The sequence below is a fragment of the Aricia agestis genome, chromosome 19 (genome assembly GCF_905147365.1).
Source record: "Aricia agestis chromosome 19, ilAriAges1.1, whole genome shotgun sequence".
NCBI classification, from domain to species: Eukaryota; Metazoa; Arthropoda; class Insecta; order Lepidoptera; family Lycaenidae; genus Aricia; species Aricia agestis.
In genome coordinates this window covers 1,692,174-1,705,097 of record NC_056424.1, presented here as the reverse complement: position 1 = coordinate 1,705,097, position 12,924 = coordinate 1,692,174, and the positions used below count along the sequence as shown (strand labels likewise).

Below are 12,924 nucleotides of genomic sequence, written 5' to 3'. Positions count from 1 at the left end.
TTATTACTTATATTCAGACCGGTTTGTAAGGCGAATTGTTTTATCGTGAGAAGTCTTCGTCCTCACTACTTCGTGACATTGCATAAGTACTTACTTGAACTTATTTTTAGGGTTCGCTTAACACAGAGACGGACCATGCCGGGGCTCAGCGTGCCGGGGCTCATCGCAAAAATCCGCCTCCATACAATTTGTATGGAAGCGGAAATCCGCTGCGCCCCGACACAGTATACGCACATACACATACGTGGGAGAGCCATGCTTCGGCACGAATGGGCCGGCTCGACCGGATAAATACCACGTTCTCACAGAAAACCGGCGTGAAACAGCGCTTGCGCTGTGTTTCGCCGAGTGAGTGAGTTTACCGGAGGCCCAATCCCCTAACCCATACCCTCAACTATTCCCTTCTCTTCCCTTCCCTACCCTCCCCTATTACCCTATTCCCTCTTAAAAGGCCGGCAACGCACTTGCAGCTTTTCTGATGCTGCGAGTGTCCATGGGCGATGGAAGTTGCTTTCCATCAGGTGACTTGTTTGCTCGTTTGCCCCCTTATTTCATTAAAAAAAAAACAGTGTGAGATACGCGCTTCCGCTTCCATACAAATTGTGTGGAGGCGGATTTCTCCGGCATGCTGAGCCCCGGCACGGCCCGTCTCAGTGTGCTCACTCCTTAATAGTTAATGCCTAGTTTTGCAATTTTGCTATTTAAAATTATCTGAAATCACGTTAATTTGTACATTGGGCAGTATTGTAGCTTGACGTGGCTCAAAAGCTTGGACCAATATGGATTAAGCTTTTATTTCTTTGTTCGGATTAAATTACATTTAAGGGTTTTCAAATAAATAATCGGTAAAAATAATTAAAATATTTATTACTTAACACGTATAAAGAGTATTGCGAGTTTATTGCTTAATTAATAGAAATTCAGTTGTCGTCGATCTCGTTGTTCCTCAAGACTCTTTCCCTTTCCATCTCATATGTGTTCACTTTCTGAAAACAAAAAATACAAAGAAGTAAAAAGTTAAAAACCTTCAAAATCTGGGGGCACGGCAGCCAAGCCTAGGGCAAAGGCACGGCCGTACCAAACTTTTCTCGAAGTGGTTCGCAGCTATTTCGCCCCCCATTTTCACCCTAAGGGCCGCCCCACACCGGAATGGCAGCGGCGAGGCGAGCACTTTTAGTGGCATGTGATTTTAAACTTTATCTTCACACTAGCTGTTGCCCGCGACTTCGTCCGCGTTAGCATAGTATAGATCACATCCCTAATAATTATTTATTGTACAAAAATATTCAATATTATACAGAATTGACTTTCCTACGATTTTATTTTATATAGATGTTCCGCGCGGCTTCGCTTGCGCAATTTAGGAATTTCACGCAACCGTACATTTTGCAGCAAAAAATAGCCTATGTCCCTTCACGTGGTCTATTCTTCGAGTTTGCTAAATAACATAAAAATTGCTCCAGTAGTTCATAATTATAATAAGCAATTCCGTATAATTTCCCCCGTTTTTCCACATTTTCATCTAATTCTTCGCTCCTATTAGTCTTAGCGTGATAAAATATAGCCTACCTCAATAAATGGGCTATCTAACATTGAAATAATTTTTCAAATAATTTCCCCGGTTTTTTCCACATTTTCCCCTATTTATTAGCTCCTATTATACTAAGCGTGATAAAATATAGCCTATAGCCTTCCTCGATAAACGGGCTATCCAACAGTAAAAGAATTTTTCAAATCAGACCAGTAGTTCCTTAGATTAGCGCGTTCAAAGAAACAAACAAACAAACAAACAAACTCTTCCCAATTATAATATATAATAGATATATAATAGATAGTATCGCTTGAGAAATCGCGGCCGTCAGCGGCCACGGGCGGCCGTAAACTTCTCAAGCGATACTGTGTATTACAATAATGAAGATAAAGTTTAAAATCATATGATACTGAAAGTGCTCGCCTCGCCGCTGCCGTTCCGGTGTAGCGCGGCCCTAAGCGTTTTCCGCGCGTATCTTTACTTGGTGATAAGTACTAAAAATTAATGTACCTAATGAATGCCAAGTTTCAGAAGTTTTTTGACAGGATCAATTTACTAGCACTTTTCCTTGACTAAGGTCGCCGTCGCCGTCAAAATATCTCAGAATTAAACTTGGCTAAAAAACAAGGGCTCGATTCTTAGTCCTCGAAAATCGCTCACAGCCCACATTAATACATACAATCCACATGTCGGGGTCCCATTTCCTGAAAGACCTGCTGAATGCCGGAGTCTCCAATCCCTGCTTCATCAATGTCACCCTCTTGTTTTGTCCTCGAGAGTAGTTCTGGAAAGGATACTTAGTTATAGGTTAAGTAGGAACTATAATTCTCTAATGAGGCTTTGAAGAAATATAAGATGAATAACGATATTAAGAGGATTCCACACCGCCGTTTTTCCATACAAACGTTGTCCCCTGTTTCCTCCCTGGATAATGCCGGTAGAGTTATGATTTTTCCCTGAATATCTATGGCCACTATTAGCATGTCCCTATGTTTTCCTTTTTTTCATAATTTTATTATTAAAAAAGATAAGAACGTCCAAAAACCCAAAAAAAATGGCCAGATTTTCCTCTGTGTTCAAACACCCAGGAAACAAAACTGGCTAAAATATACAAAAAAAATAAAACATAGGAACACAGCTCAAGCCTTCCTTTAATTTTTAATGAAAAAAGTACTTAAATCGGTTAAGTTTTGGAGAAGGAATCAGCGGACAACGAATCGAAGATTTTCTGTTCTTTTATTAGAACTTTTGTCGTGTTGTCTCTATCGCGCTCTGCGGTGGGAGACTTGAGATTGGTGAGACAGCAATACATTTTCAAATACCTATTTTCTATTTCTCTCGCCCCTGGTGTATCCTCTTAACGACTGCTACTATACTTATCTACTTGCTATAATTACTTATTAGTTATTACACAGATTGCCCGCAACTCCGTTGCGCTAACATCCGTTTATCGCGCGGGAACCGTACATTTTTTCCGAGATAAAAAGTGTCCCATGTCCTTTACCGGGACTCAAAGCATCTCCAAACCAAAGGAGTCGGGCACCTCGTAAAACAAGGATACTCACATCCAAATATATGGGGGTGGCCTTCACTTTATGCAGAGGAGCCTCCTTTCCGATCCAGGCAATGATCTCATCCTCTTTCTCCAGGAAATATACGCCATCTTCTTCCAAGTCCTGAAAACAGAATCAAAACTTGAATCTACATGATTTAGAAGGAAGAAATAAAGGTCTGCTATAAAGCAGCAATCCCTAGTCATAGGTAAATAGTTCTTATTGGGCTTTGAAGAGTCTACCTAGGCCCTTAAGATTAGTTGGTTTATATCTAAGGTCATCCCCTATAAGGTATTGCGGTTCCTGTCTAGTGTCTAGCCACTAGGTTTTTAAATCATCTCTGTGTACGAGTGTTTATTGGGCCTTGCAGCCCCTGCCTAGTTAGACACTTGTTGGTGTCCGTATATTACAGGTCCCTATACTCCCTATTTGTTTTAATGATCCCAGTCTAGCCATCAGGTGTTTCAGTGCTTGCCATTTAGCCTGTATCTAGCCCTTAGATTTTTCTAACGCATCACCTCTTTTTTTTATGAAAGAAGGGGGCAAACGAGCAAACGGGTCACCTGATGGAAAGCAACTTCCGTCGCCCATGGACACTCGCAGCATCACAAGAGCTGCAGGTGCGTTGCCGGCCTTTTAAGAGGGCATAGGGTAATAGGGGAGGGTAAGGATGGGAAGGGAAGGGAATTCGAGCCGGCCCATTCATGCCGAAGCATGGCTCTCCCACGTATAAAACTCCTCTACCTCTGTGCTTACCATTTGCTTGAAGTCCAGTATCGGTTTGAAATACACATTAGAGGGGGACAGCGCTACCACCTCATACAGCTTGGTCTCAGGTACATTCAGGCTCTGCAGCCTCCATTCGAAGTTCGTATCTAAAAAAGACGATTAAAATGTATGAAAATTCATAAGCAACAATCAAACAATTGCACCTAGAGTATTTTCTACGTCAGCAGAGTAGAGACAATGCTCTAACAGTGTTAGTAAACTTATCAAAGATACCTCTAGTAAAACGTGTAATTTTTGGAGGTCGGGGATAAAGATAAAGTTTCGAAACATGATAGCAATAGTCCCAGAGTTATGGATGGATTAAAGAGTTTAGCCTGTTTTAACTTTTAACTCTTAGACCATCGAACTTCGAGTTAGGACTAGTTACTCTTTAATCCATCCATAATCTGGACTATTGCTATCATGTTCATACCTTTCTGATCCTCTACGGATCTGACAACGCGTGAGTGCGACATGCCGACATCACGCCACGTGGAGAAGTACTGCTTGAAGATCGCTGGTTCCGTACCCTGGGGGATCTTGGCGATGTGGACCTGAAATGTTCACATATTATACTATAAAGTATAACTTTTCTGGAATATGATGAATAGAACTGCGCTAACCACAACAAGGCAGAAAGTTAAATAGAGGTTAACGACCCAGCCAGTATCAAAATCAGAGTCAATAAATACATTTTGTGAATGTTTTATATGATCTACCATCGTTTCGGAAATTTCCTCATGGTGCATAATATCAGAAATAGTGACTTACCCATGATGGATAGTTTTTGGAGCTCAAATATTGTTGGGCCTTGTTCATTGCTTCGTTCTTTTCACTTTGAGTCGCTTGTTTCCCAACCCAGACGTAAATGCTGCCACTCACTGTGTCCAAAATGTATGTTTCCTGAAAAGGAAGTAAATAGTTATCAACACCACCACAGTTACAGTAATTATACTGCTTTTGCTATTTTGACTTGTAAGTACCATTAGAATCTACAGTCATGAGGGTGACGCTAGGTCAAATCAGATGTGAGATGATTAATACCTGTGGCTTGAGCTGTTCCTGTCTGAAAGGCCTGGACAGCGGCGTGACCTTCAGCTTCCCGGAGCTATCTGAGACCTCCGACAGGATGGGCACCTGCTCCTCACTCTTCTCGAAAGTCTGCAAAAATTGGTGCATTAGATACAGTCCGCTGTCATTGCCTTAGATGCCTCATGCCATATTGCTTTGGTATGTCTACGTCGCGTCGTCAAAATAGAATATCGCATTGTATAACACCCCTATATTGCGATGTTGTAGACGCTGCCAGAACGCAAAAGAACGTAATGATAATTGACTACTCGTTTTTACCAAATTCTGTAATGATGAAAAAGAACTTATGAGATATGACACGGTAATATAATATGGATTTTGGGTATAAGCCCTACCTGGTCATCACCACCGGCGCTGTCTTCTGGTACCAAGTCCCGGTTGCCAGATCCCAAAGCCGTGAAGAACTTCTGAGTGTCCACTTCACTCGAGTATTGATCTGATGATAAAAGTTTATATCAGTTCTATTTGCCGTCTTTGGCTCATACGTTGAAAAAGTTAACTTGACAGACAAATGGCTTTTAATTAGCCTTAGCCTCAACATAAATATTTTATTAGAAAACGTTTGTTAGAATTACACGTACAGTAACATTTTGAAAATTATTTGTTCTGTTATGAATTATGATCGAAACTCAACACGCTCTAAGAAGTTTTACACCAAAACTTACCAATAATCTCCACGCGGCCTCTACCGTGGTGGTCCTGGTCTCTGATCTGGTCAGCTACCGCCTTAGCCTTCAGTTTCTCCACGTTCCTGGCCTTCTCCCCGACGTACACGTAGATGTCCTGATCAATGTCCAGGATGAAGCAGTCACCCTTGTTCATGGATGAGATGAGAGGGTCCACCTGTAAGAATTTTCAGAATGTTGTGAATTGTGATACGGAATTGATAGCTTGGTCCGCTTGGGCGTGAAGCAAGTCCAGTGACATTGTTGCTTGTCTCTTTTACTCGTAAATATTGCCTTACACGCGCTTGTGGAAATGAGACAGCAACCTCAAAAGTCTTTTCATGTAAAATCAGGTTGCCCTAAATTCATTAGGTTCCTCTAAATTCGTGCTCTGTCTTGGAAAGTGATTAATCAGAATCCAGAAGTAGAAAGTACCTGGCGCACTCGAACGTTTCTCTTTCCTTTGACTTGGAAGAGACGCTTTTCGGCTCCGGCGTTGGTGGTGACGTGCTTGAAGCCGGAGGCATTACCACCATCCAGGTACCGCACGGCTGAAAAACAAAACATTTTAGATAAGTGTTTTTTTCTCACGGTATTTCTCCAATGTTCCTTGTCTTTTGTTGATTGATTGATGCTGATGGCTGATGCATCGAGTTTTGATCATGGGGTCTTTTTTCTTCCACATTGCCAGCGAGATTTGTAGGTATCAAATGTTGTGATAAGTCTCGTGGCTTAATCAAAACTTGAACGCAGTCTGGCGCATTAAACTTAATCTACTTACCTCCATTTTTGAAGTAATTAAGGAACTGCGAGCTCTCATATCCCATGGTCTCTCGGTGCTGGACGGCCTTCCCGTCGAACTTGTCGTCCAGCCCCACTGTCAGGATGGCGGCCGCACCAGCCTCGTCCTGGGAGGACTCGCTGCCGATCCAGTAGTGGATGTCCCAGGCCAGGTTGTTGCGTTTGTCCGATGTTGTCTGTAAATGTTATTTGCTTGAAGATGGATTTGGTTTAAAGTAGCCAGTAGATTATGGCCCACGATGACCCAGTGCAGGTCACGCCATTGCGCGCCACGCCTGGAAATCGTCCGCCATCATACACCATTACCCCGTCTACTCAATGGCGATGGCTTGTAGTGGGCCAGCATAAACTATTGTAAAGAGGCACCTTCGCGTTGTTTTCATTGCGTGAGATATATTTGTAAAAAAATATTAATATATTAGGCCCCGAGCCATTGTGATTTATTGGCAGAGTTTAGTGGTTTATAACTTGGATTCTCTTCTATTTCTCGATAGAGGTGGGTTCGTATTTCATGTTTGAAAGAATACGCGCTGTGTGCTCCTGTGTAATGTGCATAAGAATTATTCCTGTGCTTGCTCTCAATTGAACTGGACACCGTAGCCGAAAACGGTGTAATGGCACCGAGTTTTTATTTACCTTCAGGACGATGTACGAGTCTCCTTTGTAGAAGGTGCCGATTTCCTTCTCAGGTACGGGTACAGGCTCAAAATCCTGTAAAATACAGTAAATTGATTAGTCTTTTCAAGTCTAAGTTGGTCGAGCTTTATAGTTTCATATTCCAACTGCCAGGTCAAATTATAGTCCTAGGCAACCTTTAATGATGTGTTTGTTGAGAGGTCTAAACAAATCACAACTAATCGTGAAGCAAGTTCGTTTTCAGTTCCTATACTAGCCATGAATGCTTACATTCTTAAAACTACGCATAATTTTGAAGCAGGTTTTTTCTTAGATAGGGCAGGGTTTATAATATGTATAATGGATTCATAAAACAGGAGAGAAAAACATTTAATCACAGTACGATTATGCAAAGTCGGGACGGGTAGCCAAACATAACTTGTTATTGTACCTGTATATCGTTGACATATTAACTTGGGATGTCCAATATTTGTTTACGAAGTCTTGCATGACGGTGATGATAGTGTTATCACTGACCTTGATCCTCCAGAGTTCTATCCCGGTGCGCTGGCCCGCGGACGCGAAGGCTGGGTGCACTCGCGCTTTCTGACGGGCATCCTTCACAAAAAACACCAATTTAATAACATGAGCATGCAACTAATAAAAAGGTAGCAGCACTCATGGATGGATGGATAAAGTGTTTAACAGAAAATATATGGTGTTTATGTCAAAATAAGTGAGGGCGTTAGGAAGTTAGGAACTAATAAGATTATTTTTCTACTTTTCTCTTAAAATTGGTAGCAATAGTAATTATAAAATATGGACTAAAATTGGGACAACAAAGAAGAAAAGGCAAGAGCAAAGATCTGAGAGACTTTTTAATGTGTGCGCAGGTCCAACTCGCACTTGGCCGATTATTGTGTTACCGGGTGGCGCGCGCAACTTCATTGCGCCAAAATTTGTTTATCGCGCGAGAACCGTATATTTTACCGAGATAAAAAGTATCCTATGTCCTTTCCCGGGACTCATAGTATCTCCATACCAAGTTTGGACGTGTGGTTGTAACAGAGGCAGACCGGCAGAGGTTAGTATGGACTATGGATTACTAATTGGCTATTTGCACGGACAATTACTAGTAATTTATCGTAATTGTGTTAATCGTTGGACGATGTAAACATTGAGTCACTGTTTACAATAGGCTTTGTGCCAGGAGACTCATCGATCGACTCATGGCATAGAAATCACTTTTTGAAAATGGAATAATCTTTAAACGCATCGTTTTGCAGCCAAAAGATGGGCGTCAAACTTAGAAAGCAGAGAGAGAGAGCTTACTTTAGAATACTCTAGGTTTTGGCGTTGTAAAGACTCTGGCAGTCTGGCCATTTAGCCGAATTTTTTTCGTTTTCGCTTCGTTATAGAATCGCCGATCAAAATGTATGGAATTGACATAAGACGAGTCGAACGTTAACGTCATATTAACGAACGGTTAATGGTTATGTCAATTCCATACATTTTCATCGGCGATTCTATAACGAAGCGAAAACGAAAAGATTTTGGCTCACCCCCCAGATCCAAATTTTTGTCGGTCGCGGTCGCGTGCACTCCAAAGATAGGAATGCTACCGTTAGAGTCTATAGACTATAGCAGGGCTTCCCAAACTGTGCGTCGCGACGCCCCGGGGCGTCAGAAGCTATGCTCAGAAAAGGAAGCGTACCTATCCTTCACATTAGCCAGCCTTGCTGGCTTTAACATCTTTCATAAATATCACTTTTAATGCTTATGTTTTGATTTGGTCATCATTTCCTAATAAAAAATATAAATATCCTAATAGTGTTTACCTATGTAGGCTGGTTCTAAAATTAGAAAGTTTTGGGGCTGGGTTGAGGGGCGTCGTAAAGAAATGGCAAAGTCTCACGTCACAGTACAAATAAGTTTGGGAATCCCTGGACTATAGTCTAATCCGTTAGAGTCTATAGACTATAGTCATCTATACTATAGTCTAATTTTGTAGTACGTCGCTCAAAGCGTCTTCCTATAATAATTGCGGATCGTTATCTCCTATTACAGTGTCGTTTCTTAATGAAAATAAATTGCAAAACGCCAAAGGACATCCGTAAATTGCCTTGTGAGTTGTGGCGGGCCGAGTAAATATCTCTTTGCGGCTACTGCTTAGGCCCATAGACCTGAATTTCGGCTACTCCAACACCGTAAAAAAATACGTGTGCTACTCCGAAACTGCCGCGAATCGCGATAAAGCTAATTGCATAGCATTTTTATCAACTTTTCCAATTATGATTCCCATCCGTCTAGTCGAATGGGCCGGCTCGACCGAAGAAATACCACGGGCTTACAGAAAACGGTCGTGAAACAGAAAAGGGAAACACGCCCTATTCCCTTCCATACCTCCCCTACCCTGTAATCCTATTCCCTCTTAAAAGGCCGGCAACGCACTTGCAGCTCTTCTTATGTTGCGTGTGTCCATGGGCGACTTAAGTTGCTTTCCATCAGGTGAGTGGTGACCCGTTTGCTCGTTTGCCCCTTTATTTCATAAAAAAAATACACAAACACCGTGTCGGCCGGAGTGGGGGTGTGTTAGGTTTTTTCGTTACGACATTTCTTGACTTCCGGACCAATTCGAGCTGCCTTCCGTTGCGAGTGTCCATGGGTGACGGCAGTTGATTTCCATCAGCTGAGTCGGTTACTCGTTTACCTCCTTATTTTATAAAAGAAAAAAAAAACAATTTACCTTGTCAGTCAGCGAGGTGATATGCGGGGTGATGGCCTGTTGGCGGGTTGTGGTGCGCGCACACACAGCGGCAAGTGCCGCAAGACACACTAGTAGCACCTTCATCCTGAAATATCAGTAAAGCTAATGTTACTCTTCAGATTCACAGCGACTTCAAGCACAGCTCACGAAATGATCACTTAATCAGATAAAAATAACACAATAAAACCATCTACCACCACAGAACATACCTATTACCTACGCCAGTGTTTTTCAAACTTATTTATGACGCGACCGGCATGACCGCTGACATGGCAAAATAACCCCCTACAGAAGCTTCGCGACCCCCCTGGGGGTCGGGACCCACAGTTTGAAAAGCACTGACCTACGCGAAAGGATTAAAATACAGACAGTTTTTAGGGATCAAATTACAGATTTCCTTGCCGTCACGACTCACGATATTTATTCTTCCATAAAAATGTTCTTTCTATGGTGCCAGAAGACAGAAGTTAGTTAAAAGTTATAGTTTACTTTCATAACTTTGTGCCTAAGCCACTTTCTTTACAATAACATGACTTCAATCTCTGTTGGATATGCTCATGATGGCTGATAAATGATAATGATGACGATGATCAGCAAAACCATCACGTTCTCACGTACTACACGCAGCTATCCCCAACCTGCGGCCCGCGGGCCGCATGCGGTTCGCCTAGACTTTTTCAGTGGCCCGTGTGTTGTTAAACCATTTTGAATTTCACCCCCACCGGAAAAATGCAAAGTGGTCGTAAAAGTCGTGAAAATTTTGCCACTTTTGATACGCAAATTTTAAACAACGGTCTTTTAACCCTAAAAAGTTTATGTTGCGTTCCGCGACGCCTGGACCAAAACGTGTTTATGGCCCGTGTAAATAATGTTGAGGACCAGTGTACTGTGCCTCGCTGCCGGCTACACGTCAATTAATATTATCTCTAGACTCTAGGGGCCGCTTCATGACCTTATAATCAAGAATACTCACTATGTTTTTATCATCATTACAAGCAATTAAAGACAACTGTCAAACAAAAAAATGTGTTTTTTGTATGGGAGCCCCCCTTAAATATTAATTTTATTTTGTTTTCAGTACTTATTTGTCGTTATAGCCGCGGCAACAGATATACACAATCTGTGAAGATTTCAGAAGTCTAGCTATAGCGGTTCTTGAGATACAGCCTGGAGACAGACCGACGGACAGACAAAGAAGTCTTAGTAACAGAGTCTCGTTTTTATCCTTTGGGTACGGAACCCTAAAAAGAATGGATTTTGTTCGCCGGTAGTTGAACATTTTCTGATTGCCTGGAGCCTGGAGGTACCCACAAAAAGTAGCTTAGAGGATTTGAGACATCAAACATGCATGTTTAAATTTCTCTGATTTGAAAACAAAAAATAATTTAAGTAACTCTATATCAAGTTCATTGGAAGAAAAACATGAATAAGTATCTCATTTATGTATTACTCTTAATTATTCTTATGTGGCAAGTAGATAAGTATACTAGCAGTCGTTACTCATTGTAAAGCATCGTAGTTTTCCTTTATATACGTGAACATAATACGAATTGAACTGTAAATGGAGGATAAATAGTATATAAACAACTTGTTAACCTCCAACTTTATAACAAAAGTTTATTTTCCCACAAATGGCAGGCTTGAGGCAAGATTTTTATCACAATAGGTAGGACGTCATAGTTGACCTAAAGCTGGATAATGTATATGAGACCAGAATAAGACCGAGGTATTAAGATTGAATTATGACCCGTACGTATCAAAATTCAAAACTTTATGCACTAATATTTTTCATTAAGTACCTACTTATTAAAAAAAAAACATCTTAAAAACACGAAAAAATATTAAATTAGTTTTCTAGTAAGCCGAAAATAACTCGTGAAGTTGTCCAATCGAATATAATTATTAGTTATCCTTATTAGTAAACACCAAAACACCAAAATAAATAAAACAAGACTCACTTGTAAAACACGTTTGCACCAAACGGCGCGCACTGGTGATGTAAGGACCGGTCGCTTAGATAACTCCGGTGTGGGTCACACTTACATCTGGGGCCACTAGTTCCTAGGAAATATACTAGCTTTGACCCGCGGCTGGCGCTTGAAAATTGGATCGTAGGTTTCTACTTTCAACTATCTTAGAATTTGATCAATTAGAATATTAGGTAAGACATGGCTGGTCTCTGGTAAGACCAAGTAACTAGACGTTGTCACTTGTCCGCAACTTCGTTGGACCGAATTTTGAATGTCGCGCGGGTATTGCATACATTTTTCCTTAATAAGTAGAAAGATTTTGTATGTGGTGATAAAAATAGCCTAATAATTTTGAAAAATAAGATGTTCTAAACATTGTAGTGAAATTGAAAGTTTGACTCGAAAAATCCGAAATACAAACTTGTATTAATATTTTCATTTCTTCTTTTCTAACTTTTTCGCTGCTGAATTGTCTCCTCAAATCCTCAAAAAACGCTAAAGAAGAAATAAGACAAGTTGCCACTGTGTGTAATCAGCCTTACATAGACCAGTTTGTGCTTCAACTGTATTTTTTCACTTTACACCGAGTTTAGAGGTGGAGGTCGACCAGCACGCAGGTCAAGGACTCAAGGTCACTGAAATATGGGCACAAAACGCCGAACCAGAGCTTCCCAAACATTTTCAACGGACCCCCTCAAATGACCCCCTGACAATAATTTTATTGTGAAGCAAAGTGTTTAGGTACATTTATTATGTAACATTTTTTGTTAGCGCACTGTAGTCACACAAGACTAAAAGACATGGCTGGGAACAACTGCTGTAGAATTAATAACAAAAATCTTTAGGTTTTTTAGAAAGTTATAATTTTATGTCTAGTAACATTTTACGAGTTCTTAATATTATGTAACCACTAACGATCTCTCTGTTAATAATACTCTATTAATTATAACTTGTAAATCGCATCGACATTTAACATTATCACATCTCGCGCTTTATTAGATGTTATATCACGTCAGGATAATATAATGTCAATTTTCTCTAGGTTTCATTGTGTAGGCCCTGTAGGGTGACAAACAAACGGACATCCTTATATTTTTCTATAAATCTGCGATACTTCGTATTTCAGATAATAATATGTGTGTCGGAGGTTATCAGCTGTTGC

The 12,924-nt window shown here is 40.9% G+C and overlaps 1 protein-coding gene across 1 annotated transcript; it reads right to left on the bottom strand.

Annotated features, from left to right (window-relative positions):
- Positions 1-850: 850 nt before the first annotated feature.
- Positions 851-11,842, bottom strand: LOC121736374 (gelsolin-like). The gene is made up of 15 exons (XM_042127536.1): positions 11,751-11,842; positions 9,772-9,877; positions 7,563-7,643; positions 7,047-7,121; positions 6,391-6,586; positions 6,045-6,160; positions 5,610-5,787; positions 5,280-5,380; positions 4,897-5,013; positions 4,624-4,755; positions 4,286-4,406; positions 3,841-3,959; positions 3,097-3,207; positions 2,211-2,315; positions 851-986 (listed from the first exon to the last, which is right to left on the bottom strand). Exons 2-15 carry the CDS (start codon positions 9,874-9,876, stop codon positions 921-923), a joined length of 1,623 nt encoding a protein of 540 aa, XP_041983470.1. The 5' UTR covers position 9,877; positions 11,751-11,842; the 3' UTR covers positions 851-920.
- Between the last annotated feature and the right edge of the window lie 1,082 nt (positions 11,843-12,924).

Bases quoted from the DNA above. Each gene is read 5' to 3' on its own strand.
- LOC121736374 (XM_042127536.1), bottom strand. From the start codon at position 9,876: ATGAAGGTGCTACTAGTGTGTCTTGCGGCACTTGCCGCTGTGTGTGCG. The intron at 6,587-7,046 runs GTAAATAAAAAC...TAACATTTACAG, and splicing joins ACTCGTACATCGTCCTGAAG to ACAACATCGGACAAACGCAA. The intron at 5,014-5,279 runs GTAGGGCTTATA...CAATTTTTGCAG, and splicing joins GCGCCGGTGGTGATGACCAG to ACTTTCGAGAAGAGTGAGGA.